The 19,573-nt window shown below is 40.6% G+C and overlaps 1 protein-coding gene across 2 annotated transcripts in view; it reads left to right on the top strand.

Moving 5' to 3' along the window:
- Window positions 1–19,573, top strand: part of NCEH1 (neutral cholesterol ester hydrolase 1) — a 59,068-nt gene that overhangs the window by 32,890 nt on the left and 6,605 nt on the right. The window contains exons 2-4 of one of the 2 annotated variants that reach the window (XM_074327972.1): window positions 5,149–5,221; window positions 7,539–7,767; window positions 9,642–9,711. In XM_074327972.1, coding sequence (XP_074184073.1) covers window positions 9,674–9,711 — 38 coding nt within the window. In that variant the 5' untranslated portion in view covers window positions 5,149–5,221; window positions 7,539–7,767; window positions 9,642–9,673. The remainder of the gene's footprint in view (window positions 1–5,148; window positions 5,222–7,538; window positions 7,768–9,641; window positions 9,712–19,573) is intronic. The other variant, XM_019735037.2, reaches the window with a different exon arrangement.

Genomic DNA, 19,573 nt, shown 5'->3' with positions numbered 1-19,573 from the left:
CGTGCTGGGAGGCCTGCAGGGTCTCTTCTCCCGCTCCCCATACAAGAACGCAGGACATGGTGAGGCCAAAAAGGAACACCCACGGAGCCATAGGTAGGGGAGTCATACCACTTTATTCTCTCTGGCGGCACTATACTCTCACTGGAGGCTGGATACACACTGTCCGCAAACCGCCATCCACACTTGCCAGCCCAGCCGCCATCTTCTTGCTAGCCCCATTCTTCCTTCCTTCTTCTCCTCTCTCCCTCTCTCTCCTAGCGTAGCCACAGCAGTTATATTAGTGGCCAATGGCTCACTGGTTACAGCTGACGGCCAACTAGCCACAGCTGATGGCCATGCAATCACAGTTGGCCATTTACTACCTGAGCCAACACCTTTCTATGTGAGGCCGAGAGCCTGGAAACTTCTTTCTGGGGCTCCGCCCCCACAGTAAGCGAGCAGGCGGTCAGGGTCTCCTGGCTCCATGGGACGCTGCTTATCAGAAAGACAGTTCTGTGCGCTGGCCCAGCAGGCAGGGTCTACTGGCTTCTTGGGCGCTGTGTGCATGAGAGCAGGCCTGCAGGGCCTGCCTATGATGTCTCCCAGGGAATGCTCTTTGTTTCCCTCTACCTGTATAACCTTGCTTCTTCTTGTCCTGACTGCAGAGCACTAACCCTCTGTAAGTCTCAATCAACCTGTGTCCTACACTCCACCAGCTGGTGTGTTCTTTGGGTTTGTGGCTTCTCAGGCGTAACACTTGGGACAACTTGGCCTCAGTCCGAACACCTCTTTAGTTCTGGCTGGTTGAAGAATTTAAATGACATATAGCAGATTAACAGGAGAAAATCAAATTTTAATTTGTGCACATGGGGAATTCACAGAAGCATGAAAATTCCAAAGAAAGGCCAAAATATGTCATTTTGGACCAAGGAGGTGGAGGTAGGCAATTCACAGGTAGATGAGAAAGAGCAAACATTTGATAAACAAATTCTTACAGGACCATTCAGAAACAATGGGACTCAAGGGGGAATCTAGCGAACAGAGTTTTGCTTGGATCCTCCATTTGCCATACTTAATTCACACGTGCTCAGGTGAATATGCTATAGTGAGTATTTAAGGTTCCCTTCCTGAAGCAGGTTTTTCTATCTGAATCTCTTTAGGCAAGTAAGTCTGAGGTTAAAAAACAAAGAAAAAAATTCTTCTTGAGTTTGTTGGGTTTAATTGTTTTTAGCTTAAAATAACCTGCGTGCCAGGGTTGCACGTTCTAGGGAGACTCTCTCCAACCACCACACCACATTTGTATGTTTCTCGAAAATAGGCTCTTCTGCTTTAAAGTTTCATCCTTGTACGCCCAATGCTTAGACCAAGCATGACCAAATGCACACTTAATAAATGGTGGTTGAATGAATTAGTTGACTTGATTTACTTAGTGATTCTCAACCTTATTATGTATTGAAATCACCCAGAGAGCTGAAAAAAAATACTCATGTCTTAGGTCACACTCTCAGAGATGATTATTTAATAGGTGTGGGATGAGACTCAGGCATTGGTGATTTTTAAAAACTTCCAGGTAATACTAATATGCTGCCAACTTTAAGACCCATCAGATTATATGAATAAAGTAGATATGCCAGTGCCTGCTATATGCCAGATGTTTTAATAAAATTTTCACAATAACTCAATGGAACGAGATGAGATTTGTTTTTGTTAACACATGGAGGAAAACAGAGGCTCAGAATGATGTCGGAACTTTGCATAAACCATAAAGTTGGTAAGAGACAGGCCTAGGCGCTGACTGTTACATTACCTTTCCAGCTTCGCAGGCAGTTTCTTTTCAGTGGTGGGGAAATTCATTTAATCTTTTATTCATTCTCAGAGGTGGTGCATTGGTCAACTGGCTGAATTGTGTAACATTTGGAGAAATGTCACATTAGCTCCATTTAACCTCCAAGAATGAGGTTGGATGGGAATTAACCCATGTCTGTGTCACAATCGCCCTGTCTTTCACATTTGGAGGACATTTATGCCTTTTTTATTTTTATTTTTCCTGGGCTGGTAACTCAGGCTTGCCTCCAGGCCTCTTCTCTGGAGAATGGCCATTCCAGTTGCTTCTTGGCCAACTCTTTACACCTCCCACCCCCAATCTCTGTCTGAGCCTGTAAATCCAATTTTCCTTTCCAAGTCACTCGTAATTTCTTTAAGATTCTGATGCTAATTTTTGACATTTGTAGCACCAGTCTCCTTCTGCAAGTTCTAAATGATGTACATTTATTACAAAGAGTACTAAAAAAAAATCATGTAGAGTTTTTGAAGAACTTTATATCTCAGATTCACTAGAAGATATCCTGGGATCTTACAATAAGTTAAGCATAAATTATGTTAGGTTAAAAGTTACTGATGGTCAAAACCAAGTCAAGTTGTTCTAAACGTTTAATTTGTAAATTTTAATAAATTAAGCAAATGTTCCCTAAATACTATGGTTAGTCTTCATTAACTTACTAGATATAAATATTGTCAAGTTTGTTCTGTGGGATAAAAACTGAAGTAACACTTTTATAATATCAGTTATTCATTGATGATCATAATAATAAACAGTTATATGGTGTTTAAAATGTGCCAGGCACTGTTCTAAGTGCCTTCCATATGTTAACTCATTTCATCTTCAGAACATCTCTGAGTTGGGTACTGTTATTTCCATTTTACAGACAAGGAAATTAAGCCATAAGAACATTAACTAAGGCATACAACAGGAAGTAGTAGAAATGAGATTCAAAGCCATGTGCATATTGATACAGGAAGACTGATATGATGCTATAATCCTGAGTGTCACCTAGCCTTTACCACTTGGCCTGAGCAACCATAAACACAGGGATGAATTCTCAGCAGGTTGGAATGGGAGGCAAGAGAAAATCTTGACAAAAAGTTGACACAGCCACTAAGTCTCTTAAGGGAGCAATAGTCAAAATGCAGAACAAGGCTATCTTTTTTTGGGGGGGGGGAATATTGGGGAACTGTTGTGCGGGGCGGCCTGCGGGGTCTCTGCTCCTGCTCCCCACATAAGAACACAGCATATGGTGAGCCCAAAAAGGAACACCCACGGAGCCATAGATAGGGGAGTCATACTACTATATTCTCACTGGTGGCTGGGTTGGAGACACAGGAAACAGGAGCCACACCATTCGCAACCCTCACTGCGCCGCTAGCAGGCTCAGCCACCATCTTGCTAGCCCCCATTTTCCTGCTAGCGTAGCCCCAGCAGTTATATTAGTGGCCAATAGCTCACTGGTTACAGCTAACAGCCAACTAGCCACAGCTGATGGCCATCTAATCACAGTTGATGGCCATTTACTACCTGAGCCAGCACCTTTCCATGTGAGGCCGAGAGCCTGCAAACTGCACTTTGGGGCTCTGTCCCCACAGGAACATTATTTTTCCAGGACCCATCAACTCCAAGTCAAATGGTTGTTTTCAATCTAGTTGTGGAGGGCACAGCCCACTGGCCCATGTGGGAATCAAATCGGTAACCTTGGTGTTAGGAGACTGTGCTCTAACCAACTGATCCAACGGGCTCACCCAGAATTAGACTATCTTGCACAAAGTAAAGACAATGATGAGGATATTGAAATAATTGGATTATGCCTTCATGATGCACCTAAAACTTCTTTTGGCTACTAGTGATGCCATCCTAGTTATGCTGATGGTCATTTTTCAGTCCTAAAGCTTCCTTAAATTGCCAAATTGTCAGTTTTTAAAAAAAAATCTTTTAAATTTATTTTAGTACTATGATTTACTCTTAGTTTTCCTTTTGCTACTGTATATATTTGTCCATCTAGAGTCTTCTTTCTTGCCTGTCAAAGAATGTTTCTTCCATGATCTGTTTCCTTGACAACATGTGTCTGTCTCTTTGCTACCATTGCTGAGTTTAACTGTTGTTTGAGTTAACAGTTACTTCTGAGATCATTTTTCGGGCCTGACGTCCTTGAATCTCTGACACTGTATTTGTGATCTGCGTTTCAGACCTATCTACCTATTAGGTTGGTGCAAAAGTAACTGCGATTTTTGCAATTATTTTTAACCTTTTAAACTGCAATTACTTTTACACCAGCCTAATAGATGTTCCATTGGCCTTACATGGAATAATTCTAAAATTTCCCTGATTGATCTTCTGCCTGTGTTCTCTCTTCCTCATACCCCAGGTGAAGACCCTCCAGTATCTTTGAATTCCTTCTCTCTGTCCCACCAGCCTGCCTCCCTCCACTCTGTGAGCAGTTGCCAACGCTCATCAACTCTGTCTCACAGATTTTCTGATATGTTCCCTCACCTGTTCTCCTGGGGCAGACCTCTGTTTTCTCTCCTGCAGACAACTGCCAAATTCTTATAGCTGTTGCCCTTGCTGCCAATCTCTTCTCTTACCAATCTATTGTATACACTTCAGCTATACAATTCTTCCCGAAGTATAGTCTCATACAAAAAAAGTGTCCTAAAATCTTTGTTGTTTCACCCTTGATGAAGATCTATACTTAAGAGCATTTAATCTGCCACCAGTTTTCCTGCTGCTGTTTCAGTCAGACTGGATCTTTCTCTACATCAGAAGTTGCAACTGGTGGCCCTTAGTCCAGATTTGGCCTGCAGATGTGTTTTGTTTGGTCTGCAACTTAAAAAAAATTTTTTTTAAATCAGAATCAATGCTTTAAAATCAGATTATTTCCCTTAAAAATGAAAGTCTCAGAGAAAGTGCAGAAAACTGTGAAAGCTTAAGGAGAGATGAAAACTTGGGGAAATGGAGGGAATCAGACAAGACAAATTCTTACCTACTTAAGTTCTCGGTCCATCTTTTACCCACCTTTGTATTCTTCTAACATGTGATAGGGTCTTTACATATCGTAGGTGACTAATTAATACTTGTTGAATTATAGTTATGTGACCGTTGGTAGTCTCTTGCCACAAACATGGAGGTTTTTCTGTAGCACAGGAGTTCTGCATTAGTGAATCTCAGGGGATTTGCTCAGTGGTCTTAAGTGCAAGTCATATCATTTGCTTGCCAGCAAAGAAAATTAAATCTGCATTTAAAAGCACATGCAAACTTTATGATGTTTTAAAAATATGACCACAAATTTTCATGCAGGTAAATGTTCCATGAAAACATTTTTTTTTTTTTTCCTGTATTAGGAAGGAGTAGAGCAGGATTTCCAGAGGAGAATCAAAAAAAACTGTCAGGATGAAATGACCATCACTGCAAAAGGTGAAGAACCACTGATGTAGAATGCAAACCTTTGAATATGGGAAATGAGGCAGGTAGTGAATTACAATAGATGCTCTAAGTATTTAATGTGGTTGGTTCGAGTTGAAAGTTGACCACATGCTAACTTATTTATGTGTATGGGATATCAGTGTACTATGACTTTTCCCCAGCCTCCTCCACTCTCTCTGACATAAGCATACGCGTGACCTTTTTAGAGATAATTATTTATATCTGTTTAACATATCATAATTTCAGAACTTGGTAATCAATGTGGTCCTAATGATAAATATATGTAATGGGAAAAATGTAGTCTCAGCATTGGTAGAAACATTGGATTACCTGTCACTGGGCTCACATATCCTCATGTACCTGAGCTGTAATAATAACAATAACCACCTCATATAAGGCCTAGTATGGGCCAGGTACTGTTCTAGGTATTTTTGCCTTTTGTTTGTTTGTTTTTCTCAAACGCTGGCTAATGGTTTGATAATTCAGTGCTTCCCAACTCTTTTCATGGCAGGGTATATGTGCACAACGACAGTATTTATATGGGACACGGGGATAAAAGAACTAGGAGCTTGGCTGTCCAGGGGCTAAGGAGATTTGTATAACAGGACAACCATTCCCTCTTCAAGGCGTACCAGTGTTTCATGCACACTGCTGGAAAGCTGTGTTATGGTAGATTGCAGACTTGATACAGTCTTGACTTCTGCTAGTAACATTGTTTCCTTGATCTTATGATGGCATTAAATGTTTCACTAATCATCACTGCTCTGTTTCATATTCTATAGAAGGGCACTTACTGTCCTCGGTTCCCCTGCCTGAGGTTTGAGAGCCATTAGAAGATACAGTATCTAAACTGAGACACCTGTGCCAGTAAACTTTCCAATCACTCTTTGACACTTCAAGGCCTCTTTAGTTTGACTCCTCACTGGCTTCCTGACAGCTTCCAAATCTCCAGCTTTGAAACACAGCCATTAAGTCTTGCAGGGAGGTCAGTTTTATATGCGTACGCAACAGGAAGAGCTTGTATAAGAAGTGAAAAGAGGGGACTACACTCCACAGGCTCTTTCCTGAGTGGATGACTTAGGTCTCTTCTCTCTATGCTGTTTCTCCAACCAAATAAGTTTCTGTGAACATTCAATGCTGAGCTCAGTGCCCTCAGGGCTCAAAGGGAAAGAGATGGTAGGCCGTATGTTCCTTGCACATTTCTGAAAAGCTCCTAGTTATGTTTGAGTTGTTCTGCTTCTGAATGCCAGGGCTGTAGTTCACTGTGCTCCTTCCCTCTCACAGTCCCAAAACAACCTTCCTCATAATCTCAACACAACCAGACACACTTAAACATATAAGCTTAACTACGCTTTAAAAATACTTACAGTAAATATAAAACTTTCCTTTCTTTTATTTGCATTTAAATTAAGTATTCTTCTTCTACTCCTACTATGTTATTGGAACTGTGATGTGCTGATCTAAGGGAAAAAAAGGACTAAAACCTGGAATTTGCAAGGTCGAGGTTTCAGTCCCAGATCTGCCACTTATGCAGCTAAATGGGCACGTTTGTTTAATTTCTAAGCCTTCTAGATAAGATGGGACTAATGATACCTGCTCCGTTTCCCTCTCAGAGCTGATGTGAAAATCAAAGGGGATCTAATGCATGAACATATTTTGTAAGCTCTAAAAGCAATAGATAAATACAAGTTGTTATTGTATTAAAAGTGGTCAGAATGCTACTCTGCCATAAGAAAAGATGAGCTAGTGCCATTTGCAACAAAATGGATGGATCTTGAGATTATTATGCTAAGCAAAGCAAGTCAGGCAGAAAAAGTTGAGAACCATATGATTTCACTGATGTGTGGGATATAAAACTGAAAGCAACAAAGGAATAAGACAAACAAAGAAACAAAAACTCATAGAAACAAACACTCATAGAAACAAAGAAACAAAAACTCATAGAAACAAACAATAGTTTAGTGGTTACTGGAGGGTGAGGGGGGAGGTGGGTGGTAGATGAGGGTAAACGGGATCAAATATATGGTGATGGAAGGAGAACTGACTCTGGGTGGTGAACACACAATGTGATATGTAGATGATGTATTACAGAATTGTACACTTGAAATCTGTTTAACTTTATTAACCATCGTCACCCGAATACATTTTAATTTAAAAAAAAGAAAGAGAAAAAAGAAGTGGTCAGTGAGTCCTCAACTGCAATAGCAGTTGCTCATAAGAATTCAGTGAGTAAGAGTTGGTGAGTGTGGCTCTGGTGGTGACAAAGTTCACAGGCGCTCCCCTCATTCTTCCCTCCCTCACGCTGCAGAGTAACCTGATCCACTACCTGGGCCTGAGCCATCATCTGCTCGCACTGAATTTTATCATCCTTTGTTTCGGCAAGAAAAGCGCCTGGTCCTCTGCTCAGGTGAAGGTGACCGACACTGACTTTGACGGTGTGGAAGTCAGAGTGTTTGAAGGCCCTCCAAAGCCAGAAGAACCACTGAAACGCAGTGTGGTTTATATCCACGGAGGAGGCTGGGCCCTGGGAAGCGCAAGTATGTCCTGGTCACCTTCAGGTTGTTTGGGGTTGTGGTTGGCCCCGGGAGAGATGTGTGTGCAACTGAATTTGACTTCCCGATTGCTTGAGGAGAGGGGGACCTTTCAACGTGCTTCTTCTGGACAGTCCTAGGTACCCCGATTGTCCCAGCAAAATTATTATCAGTGTCCCCTTTTCATGCTCGAAGGTGTCCTGGTTATGTATTTACACCCTACATAAAGGTTTTTACCTATTTGTTGGGTTATTTGTTTGTTCATTAAGGTAAACTGTTTTGAAAATACTTCCTGTGACCTAAATCATAGACCAACTAACTTCCTGTGAAGTACTCACAATAGCTTTCTGTACCAAAACAAGGTGCAGTTTCACTGGGGCATAAGACGAGGGGATTATCTGTAGCTCTTGTGCTACCTTGTGTTTTGAAGACACCTTTCTGTGAAAGAGAACAAGTGTTTCTGAATACTCATGTTAATTCATCAACATTTCCTTTGCTTATGAAACCAAGGATGAAAATATAAAAGTATGCTACCATTAAAAGTAAACAACCTTTCAGTGAAAAGGGAAAAAGTTCAAGGATATTCTCTTCAGCTTTGCATTACTTTCATGAGCAGAACAGGTTCAAAGTGGCAAGCTGCCAAGTGGAGCACCCCGGCAAAAGTGCGCCGAGCCAAAGAGGAAGTGAGGGCCTTATCTCTGCCTGTCCTTACTGTGGACCTACTTCCTCATCTTCGTCCTGGAGCGTTGGCATCCCCTAAATTTAAAGACAATGGCAACTTTTTCTAGTTTGTTTTTGAGTAACTTTTTTTTTTAATGAAGCAAAAGCCAAAAGTATTGCTTTTTCTAGTAATCCCATTTCATTTAACTCCACATTCATCATTTATTCTTTTATTCGTGGATTCATTCACATTTTCAACAGACGGTTATTGAGGATGTGGGTTTGCTTAGAACCGAGAGGTTTCCTGGGGTGCGGGACTTCCAGTACAAAAACAGTTGTGTGCAAGCCACGAGCTCGGGTCACCGTAATGTGTGCTAGGTGATGGGGATATAAAAATGAATAAGGTAGAGTCCCTGCCCCAGAAAAGAATGAGTCTCTAGTATTGGACACTTGCCAGGTGAGACACACTGGAGGGCAGAAAGTGTAAATTCTGGGAATGGTATAGATTATGAGAGTCAACCTGGCTGTTTTGACATAATTTTGACTGATCACTCTTGCCAGAGAAAGAGCTTAGACTGAGGGAGGTAAGTAGACTGTTGTGTAGTTTTTAAACTTCTGGCTCTAAGACTGCCTTGGAAAGCCCAGGAATTAGGTAATATTTAACTTTCTGATGACACAATCCTCTCTTAATTTATTGAAAGAATAGCCGAGGGATTAATTTTTTACATATCAAAATTGCTTGTTTCACTGCAAACCTTTGGATCATCTTTCTAAGCAAAATACCGTATTCTTCAAATTGGTGACTTTCCTGAATTGCAGCAAATGAGGGTGTTAAAACAGAAAATTTTTGTGGCTCTAAGGAGGAAACCGCTTTTCTGCTGTGATTTTTGGAAAGGCATACATTTGAAGAGCTACAAAATCATAATTAATTTGATGCATTTCATATAGTCCATTAGAAATAACTGTTTAGTTAGTTCAAAGGTAATCTAATGTGGATTGCCTGTTATTTTATAGTAATTGCATTTTAACAGAAACCTAATTTAAATGCTGCATTTGTACGTGTAACTCTATTACTGAGACATATGTTCACATTTGCTTTTTATTATTTTTGCTATTAATAACTTATTTCCAAATCTAAAAGCAATCCACCATTGGCAGAATTTAAGAATGGACAGTATGAAATAACTTGTTTAATAGTGATATCCCTTTGTTTCTTGTAGAAATCAAATATTATGATGAGCTGTGTACAGCAATGGCTGAGGAATTGAATGCTGTCATTGTCTCCATTGAGTAAGTAATTAACATTAGTTATTAAAAAAATGTGTTTTTTTTTCCATCTAGGCTCTTTATTTTACAAGTCATAAAATAAAGTATAAAATAAAGATCCAGAAAGGTTAGGTGATTTTCCTCTAAAGGTTAAGTAATTTTCCCCTAAAGGTTAAGTAATTAACATTAGTCATAAAAACAATGTTTTTATAACCATCTAGGCTCTTTATTTTACAAGTCATAAAATAAAGTATAAAATAAAGATCCAGAAAGGTTGGGTGATTTTCCCCAGGTTACACAAAATGATTTCTGACATAACTTAGAATTTCTTGAACTAGTGTTAGAATGCCTCAGATTATCTTTTGATTTTAGTTTTGGAAACTTCTGGAAAAGGAAGTAACTGAAATTGAGAGAAATATACAATCAGTTATCTATAGCACCTACATTTGATCATGGCTTTTTTTTTAAACTAAAAACCAAACAGCACTTTAAGAAAATCTCTCCTACAACCAAGAATTGGAAAAATTTTTCTCCTGGAGTCAGGTTCTGTAACTCAGACCTTGCAAATATAGTAATGTGTTCAACAAATCTTAGTTGATGTAGTTATTACTAATCCCCATTAGTACTTGTATTAAAATCGATGTTTTGAGTTGTTTCTACTAATTCTGTATTAGGCATCTTTTCGAGAAAGTAAGAAGAATGTGATTGATACTTAAAAACAATTGTAGTGATAGTAACAATACAAAAACCAAGGGCCCTTTTCTTTGGCAGCCATTGGGCAAGTGCTGTTGTATTGTCTCTCGTCTTTCACACCTTTGTTCAAATATCCTCCTTGCAGCCACGCATTTATTGACACCACTATTTAAAACTGCAACCCCCTTCTCCTCTGCTTTATTTTCCTCCAAAACTGTCATCAGCATTTGACAGACCATATGTTCCACTTATTCTGTATTTATTGTACTGGGTGGAAATAGACAATGCATATATCATGAAGGCAGATATTTTAGGGACTTTTGTCTCTTTTTCTCATTGCTGGTCATTGTGCCTGGAGACGTTGCTGGCAGATAGTGGGCATTCTATAAATTCTTGTGGCATGAATGAATAAAGAGTCTTGCTTAATTCTCATGAAAATCATCCAAGATAAATATTTTGTTATTTCCCCCATAGATGAGGAAATTGAGGCCCAACAAGTGAAGTAACCTGTATGAGGTCATGTAGCTAGATAGTCTCGCTGATGGAGTGGGGAATTCAGCCAGGTCAAGTCACTCCCGAGGCCCCTAAAATGTTTTGACCCAGTATCAAGCCAGTATTGAAGGAAGCTGATTCTGCTAAGTGACGGGTTCATAGCTATAGCAACCCCTTCCCATGCCCTGAGCTTATCCAGCTCTCTCCCTCCCTCTCCCTCCCTCTGCTAGCTGGTCTCCCACTCATGACTCCTCTCCTCCCTGCCCCCAATCCAGATCTGAGACCTAAGAGAATCCTATCTTCTGCAGTCCCTTAGCAGGGCTGGTCTCCTGAGTCATTTAGGCAGCTCTGACCCTGGGAACAGCAGCTTTAGAGTCACACAGAGTGGGTTGTGACTGTTTCCTCAGTGGATTTGGCTACTGATAGCTCTGGGCAGCTCCCATTCCTCTCAGGAAGGCCTCCCAGATCACTCAAGAGCCCTCAGGAAGTTCTGAAATGCAGGAACCTTCAAGTAAATGATTATGTCACTGGGGCTGGGCAGTTGACCAGAGGAAAGCAGGGGCTGTTTAAGCAACTGAGCCCCATTATATGGAGCAAGGCCCCACAGCTCGGTGCTGGGGAACCAGGCTCAGGGCCCCTTCAGTGGTTTCCTGTGTAGCTCTAGCTCCTCAAAGGCCTGCGGAAAGGAGGGGAGTTGGGCCTACTTTACTTGGTGCCATGAGTCTTCTCCACACAGGCCTCACCCTCCAGGGCTTCAATATAAGCATTTGGCAACTTGCTAAGCTCTTTCTACAGCCCTTCTCCATCTGTCAGCATCCATCTCAAGTGAAACAGGTATTCTTAGACTTATCATAAAATACACAAGGATGGATGAGATGTTTTTAAGACTTTTAAAAAGAACTAAAACATAGCACTGTTTTTATCTTAACTTTCCATTGTGCCTCATCGGTACAATGTAGCATCCAGAAGTTTATCAACTAGGAGACCTCACAGCAGCAGGCAAGTGCCCTTACTCATGACTGTGTGACCTCAGGCAAGTCATTTACCTGCATGTGCAAAATGGGGCTAGGACTCCTTCCTGTGTGTCTAGAACATGAGCTACTGGGAACAGAAATCATGTCTGCTTTCCTTTGGGTCCCCATCACCCAGTACAAGGCTTAGAACATGTACGCTAGGTCAATATGTATACCTTCAGTTGGGCTAATAATTTTACAGAGTTGTCAGGAGAATCAGTTTGGACCATTGAGATAAAAGGGCTTCAGATACCCAAAGTACTGGACAATTCTGGAGTATTAGTACTCTCACCCATAGGTTGAAAGGTCCAACTTACAAAAGTATTTATCAGCAGGTGCTAGGAACTCACAGCACTTCTCTTTGCGGAAATAATGAGCTCAGATGCTCAGGATGCAGGTCAACTGGCTCACATAGGGCCACATAACCTATGCTCTAGTTGAGGCATAGCCAGCATCAAATGATCATGGTGTTTCTCCTGGAAAGTATGTTCAGAGATCTAACCTAGGAATATATTTATTCTCACTGCTCATCTCTTTCCTCTTCATTTTACTCCATAAATATCTGTTGAATTCCTGTTATGTGCCAGTTAGTATGTTAAATTCTGGTGATATAACAATGTAGGACAGACATAATTCCTACCCACAAGGAGTTTACAGTCTAGGTGAGAAAATGGACTTTTGAACAAGTCATGTTAAGTGATGTAAAATAGAAGGGTAAGTAGTAATGGAGGCACGTAATAGCTAAGATTTTACCTTATTTGAAGGATGAGAAAAGGTGTCTTAAAGAATGTGATATTTGAATTGAGCTCCTTAGGATGAGCAGACCATAGTTAGACAATGTGAGTTGGTCATGCAGGTCCCATGTGGCGTAATGAGAGGGTTTGGGAGGAAGGGGAGGAAGCAGAAAGCATTAAGGGGATAAAACATGGGAGAAGACAGATGGAGGGACATAGACTTCTGGCAATGACTAATGAAAATAAGAAATAAGGGTAGATGATCCTGAAAGTCTTCAGGAGGATGGTGGGCTCTTGGTTCTGCTGGAATACCACCTTCTCCTAGCAGAGAGGCTGTCTGGACACAGCTACCCCTTATCCTCGAGGCCCACAGGAGTGGCCAGTGGTGTCAGCTTTGCTTCATGTGGGGCGTAGCCTCGGGAAGGGTTATCTGAGGAAACTGGTAGGCAAGGGTTGAGGGCAGCCCTGGTAATGGAATCACCTCACATGAAGCAAGCACCAGGAGTTGGGACTCCTCAGATCATGTTACTGGTACTGGTTCAAGGCTCTGGGGTCAGACCCAGCCACCTCAGGGTAAAAGAAATAGGCCATGCCTTCTACTCAGTAGCTTCTACAACACGGTGCTATTTTACATATTAATTGCCTAATAATTATTTGTTAAATAAATGAAAGAAGTTTATCTTATTATACCCATGATACATAGCTGTATCCTCATGTATATAATCTAGGAAGGTCCTATTTTATATTCATAAACTTATTTTCATAAAGTCCAGTGCAGTTTAGCTATAGCCTGGTACCTTTTAATCTGTAGTTTATATAATAAGACACAAAGCTAGAACCATAAGACATAAGGGAAAAGGAAGATTTGATTTCGTTTTTAAAAGATAAACTGCAAGATAATAACAAAGTAGGCTTGTTGAATATTATTTAAATTCTATTTAATTCTATAAGTTTTCTTAAGTTCTAAAAGGATTTATGTTGCTTTCTTGGGTGTGGGAAACTTTCAAGCTGTGTTTTGCTTTTGATTAAATCGTATTACACACATAAACTGTCCATTGTATGAAGATGGAGATTCATTCCCATTCCATCGAATGTCAGGTGGTGCTATGCACGGGAACTTCAAACTTTTTACAGGGCTGTAAAGCAGAATGTTGCTAATGTAGACAGAAAAGAAGCTGTAGTCCTTACCTGAGTTTGCTACTAAGAATTATAAGCAATGGGACACTTATGCCTCTGGTTTTGTTTTTTTTCTCTCTTTTTTTCCTTCCACAAAGTTAGATGAGTAGAAGCTGAAAAATCACCGTGCTTTTAGGGGTACCATACAACACACATCTTGATAACTAGTTGTACAAATAAGAGACTCTGAAAAACACAGAGTGACAGTGACCTAGCTGTGACTTTCCCTCTGCTCCTTTACCTGCCTAGTCCTGAGCAGAGAAATCCTCACACATCCCCCCAACCTGGGCAGCCCTGGAAGGTGAGCAGACCACATTCCTAAGGGTTCCCCTATACGAAAGGGAAGATTTGCTCAAAACTTTCCTTTTATTCAGTCCAGGCCAACCTTAGCAAAGCCAAAGAAAGGCCAGTATGACAAATAATTCAGTACTACAGGAAGAGAATATTGTGGCTTCTCTTGAGAAGTAGGTTGTTTTATTTTCTTCACTCTCATTAATTTAATATGGATCTCTTTTTCCGACATGTTTAACGAATGTCTTGTTGGTTCCAGTTTCTACTAACAAAAATCCACTGGTTTCTCTCTTGTGCTTTAGGCCTTTTGCAATTTCTGGGGGGAAAACTGGAGCTTTACAAAAAGCCTGTGCTGCAGTAACAGAACACCCATGACTGTAAATTACGGGGTGGTTGTGAAGCCTAATTCTACCCATGCCTGAACCCTACCGAGCTATGTTTAGCTTCTGAAGTGACACGGAGAAAGGAGGCCAGGACAGGGCACCAAGCCTCCCTGGGCTTCGGTAGCCACCAGGGAGAGTGCTCTGGCTCTCTATTTACCCTTGAGGTTAAAGGCGGGGTTCCCATCTGAATGGGAGGAGGCAGTTTAGATAAACAGAGTCGGGGACCTCTCTGCTGTGTATGGAGATACAGAGTCTTAACTGGTGAACAGAGTCAGAGAATCCCATCCTTGGATGGGCTCACAATTCTAGGCTCAATCACATAGGATTTGATCGAGCAAATCAGGTGAAGCAGCCTGACATGTCAGTTCTTTTGAATGTTATTCTTACTCAGTTAGCCAAGCCCTTGCTAATGTCAGCTCTCCCTTGCTGAAGGTCTGGTATTCAAAGCTATCTCAAGGGGCCAATCTTGAGAGCAGAACAAGAAAAGAAGACCATTCCTCAACCTGTATGCACAAACCACAGTTTAAGAACAAAAAGAGAAACAACTGTCCATTCACAATCCTTCCACTTTTGTGCAGTTTTACTGTGCGTTCTTTTAATGGAAATGAAGCATCTAGCTGTTAGAGGAATAAGTAGATTCCTCCTCTGGAGATGTCTCCCACGAACAGAGAGCACTATGTGAATGTAACTATCGATTTGTTTAAGATAACCGCTACTGAAGGTACGGGTTCTCTCTGACTGAGGAGAATATTAACCTTTTTGTATTCTAAAGGTGAATGTAGTATGCTCCTTTTGGGAGATGGTGGAAAGGAAAAAAAAAAAAGGGGATAAGATTTTATCTCATTCCTGCTGCATCTAACAAGAGTATACTTTCATTCCAGAATATCACATGTACATTTCACCTAACTGGCGCTACGTGGGGAGAACTCAGTGTCCTTTTCCACAGCAGAAGACTGTACACAGTGTTTCCAGGTTAGGTTATTTTGAGGGAGAATGTCCTTTACAATATCACTAGAGCACTAGTGACATGCAGAGCTTTGACTTCCACAGAATTGGAACAACTCACATTTCCTCTCAACTCCGGGCTGCGTACAGTACCTGCCTGTGACTTAAAGAGCAGTTTGTCAGTCTTTCCAAGCATTGCTCCATCGCCCTGTTAATAAAGCAGCTTATAAAGTAACAGATCATAGACATGCTGCTGCTTATTTCAGGGAGGTATTCATCAAACTCTTTAGTGCAGAATTGGGACTTTCCGTCCACTTCTAGAGGAAGTTGAGGTGTGTGTGGTATGACCTATTGTCAGAAAGACTTTGAGGGTTGCAAGGAAGGAGAAACAGTTTCTTTTGCCTGGGCTTTCAGAAGGTTTCATGGAAGAAGTGGCATTTGAAATGGGACTTAAAGGATAGGAACATTTGATGAGCAGTTGCTGGGGGAAGGATATAGAGGATGAGGAGAGGGACCAATATATTCGGTACAGGAACAGGGAGATATGTTTAGAAAAGAATGACAATATAGCTGGACTCAGTAATATTTTTGAACTTTGGCTGCAGATTAGAATTACTTGGGGGAATTTTTCTTTAAATAGAGACATGTGGGGCTCATGTCAAGATGAAATGAATTGGAATGTTTTGTAGAGGGGCTCAAACGTCAGTGTTGTTTTAAAGCACCCAGGATTATCCTACAGTGTGCACAGAGTTGAGAAACTCTGAGCTATGCATAGGTACAGGAAGTGGATTCGTTGGAGGTGTGCCTGAAGAGTACGTGGGTTAGGAACAATTCCTTTTTTTATGTTTTTAATGCCATATGGCTCATTACTTTTCTCACTGCAGATAGTGTTATATGACATATATTTTATATGTAAAAGGTATAAAATAAATATTTACAATTTTGTTTGGTGGAAAGAAAAGTATGTTATTAAAGATCATCAGCCTAAGAAATGTCCAAACCTGTAGAAGGATTTTTATAAGAATTTATTTGAGCCAAAATGGATGACAGTTGCCAAGAAGCTAGCTCTCAAATGCCCAGAGTGACAGATTGCAGTTTCTTTTGTGCATTTGGAATTACGGAGGGAATTTACAAAAGATTGCATGGAGCTCAGAGAAAGCAAGGGTGGGTCGGGTTGGGTTACAGGATAGTTAACAAGATTATGTGCTCTCTTGAGGCTTGTTACACCTTTGAAGTGTATTACTTCTGGCATTTCAAAGGTGTGTTAGCCTAGATGCACAAGAACAATGTACAGGGCTTGCTTAAAAACCTTTCACTAAAGATGTTACATGCCTGGGACATGACTACCCACCAACACCTGCTCAGTTAGGGATTTATGATTTATTATTATAGCACCCCGTTCTCATTCACAGCATGCACCATGTGCCCAGGCACTGTACTAGGTGGTTTGTTTTGAGAATATTGTAAAACCATTGAAATCATGAGAGATGCTCTCGGATGCCAGAAATCTGCAGTTTTGAGATCTTACCACTTTGGTGAGGTAAGGAAAACACACATGCACACATTTAAAAGGCTGTGAGTTTTGAAGAAGGAGAATATTTTAAAAGGGGAGGTACATGTGGGTTTCACAGTACATTGTGAATTCAGATCACAGCTTTGCCCCTCATTAGTTGTGGTAGACCAGTTATACTCCCTCCCTGAACCTCATGTTTTCATCCTTAAACCCACAGATTTGCTTTGAGATGTGAGTGAAAACACATCCGTAGAGCACTTGGTGAGGAGCCTCACCTAGCAGGAATAAGATAATTTTTATAGAATGTATAGATTTATTAAATTGATTTAACCTCATTCCTGAATCTACACTAAATTTTGTTCTTCTAGGAGGCATGCACAGTAATAAACAGGCAAAAGTTGGCATTGGAGAGTCATTATCCATGCAATGAGTTGGAGAATTGGAGACTGTATTTGCCACAAATTCATCAAGTTCTTTTACTCAAGAGCTACAATTGTTAAGTTAAAAAAAAGGCAGGATGCTCTTTTAGTACTTTGCGGGAACATAGCTTTGAACAAAAGCAGCAGATAACTATATTTACGCATGCTTTCTTTGGCTATACCTCTCATAAATTTCCTCCTGATCCTCAGTTTTCTGTGTCTATGAAGATATTATGGAACTTTTGTTATACTGCTCAGGTCAATTTCAAGCTCCTTTGCAGTCTCATCTTACACTAGGTGACCTCAGAAATATCCAGTTTCACTCTATTCTCCAGTCTGTGAAAACAGTGTCCCTTCTTATTGACTAAAGCTCGAGAATGTTTCCAGCTTCAACAAATGCTGGGGAGGTAGATCTTTAAGGGCAGCAGGAAGACTGTTGCATCATAACCTGTTTGTTGTTAAGTAAGCTTGTTTACTCTGTTATCTTAGCCAGTTATAACTGACTGATAAGATTTGAGGGAGTAGCATGTATTTTAGATTACCAATTTCTTTTTAATCAAAGTCACTAAGACCTTTTGTGAAACAACATCTCAAAATTTAATTCATGTGTGATTAGGTAGAATGTATTAATATTTTGACGTCCCAGGCCACCAGGAAAACAGTTTATCATGATATATGGAATCTTGCCGAAACAAAATAGCCTTTATTTTCACAACGTGACTCATAAAGTGCAGTTGTATTGTTATTTAATTGAAAGAATTAAGAATTCAGTTTGGTAATACTGAAGTTAAAAAATTGAGACTTACTCCCAGAATGGGGGGGTAAATAGAATCATGTGAGATTTCTCCCCCTAGTGGACAAAATGGTGTAATCCTACTCCTTTCACCCATTGTTCAGAATGGAATACTATAGCAGCGGCTTTTAGACAGTGAAAATGAACCAGAGAAAAAACATTTCGGATGATTAATTGATCACTACAGATGGAAAAATAAGAAAGAAATTAGAAAACTTGTTTCATCTGTTCTAAGACAACCACTAAGGGAATTTTGTATTGCATTTAGTTTTTAGATGTATTATAGTAATTCCTGAATGAACAAACCTACATTTATTGCTTATCAAAGTATTTGACAAATACTTGTCCATTTGATTTTAATTGCACTGAATGCCATGGTATTTAATTAACTAGCTGGATTTTTAGGTAGGAGAAATAAATGGCCTTACATAGAGTACCTTAGAAAAAATTAGTTTCTGATGCTAAGTATGCTAATTATAAAATGGAAATCGAAAGACCGGAGTTCTTAACTATTATTAGGCTTTAGTTAAGTAATTAGTTTCTATCCTGCCTTGTTTTCATCTGTTTTAGACTTATTTTACAAATCAAATAACATTTCTGTGCCTCAGTTTCGTCATTTGCAAAATGAAGGTATATTAATAATACTCAAAAGGTTTACTGCCTGGATGATGGTTATGTACCTGGCCACTTTGATAGCTACTGGAAACACGATGATGAATAAAACAGTCCCTGACATCAGAGAACAGGCTCTTTAGAGGAAATACATAAAGGAATCATTTTAAAATGAGACAATAAGAACAGTAATATAACCCTGTTAGGCACGGCCAGAGGAATGAGTTGCGGGAGAGCAAGATTGGTCTATTCAAATTGATTTGGCGTGTTTGAGCTGCGGGAGGTCAGGCGAGAGCAGAGGGAAAAAATCATAAACTCCCCGAGCAAAGAGGGGTTTTGTAGGAGGGGGTAAATGTGGCTGTTCCCCCTTCAATGCTTCAGGGGTTTTCGTTGACAAAATGTTTCAGGGCATGACCCAGCCCTCCAGCTCCACACCCTGGCCCCAGGTCGCCTTCCAATACCCAGGCCCCCTCCTCACAGGCCCCTAGGAGATGAAGCAAGACAAGATCAAGATAAGATGGCTTTGAAAATGAGGTTTCTGCTCCTGGCCTAAATATGACTTAACTAACCCAGCACGCAGAAGTAGCAAGGAATGGTAGCTAGCCCAGCCCCAGAAGCAAGTGGAGTTATAATCAAGGAAAGATGCCTGGAGGAGGCCAAACCCTCGAGTAAGGCTTGAAGGATGACTGAGGAGCAATAAGCAAGACAGGAAGGTGGAGACTGAGAGGGCCCTCCGAGCTGGCACTACCAAAATATGGGTTTGTAAGGTGATATTAGGAGCGGGGCATTTCACAAAACCAGGGTTCTTTGGGATTCTTGAGG

Source organism: Rhinolophus sinicus, linkage group LG01 (assembly GCF_036562045.2).
Source record: "Rhinolophus sinicus isolate RSC01 linkage group LG01, ASM3656204v1, whole genome shotgun sequence".
NCBI lineage: Eukaryota > Metazoa > Chordata > Mammalia > Chiroptera > Rhinolophidae > Rhinolophus > Rhinolophus sinicus.
The sequence above is the reverse complement of the archived record's forward strand: the minus strand, read 5'-3'. Positions and strand labels throughout refer to the sequence as shown.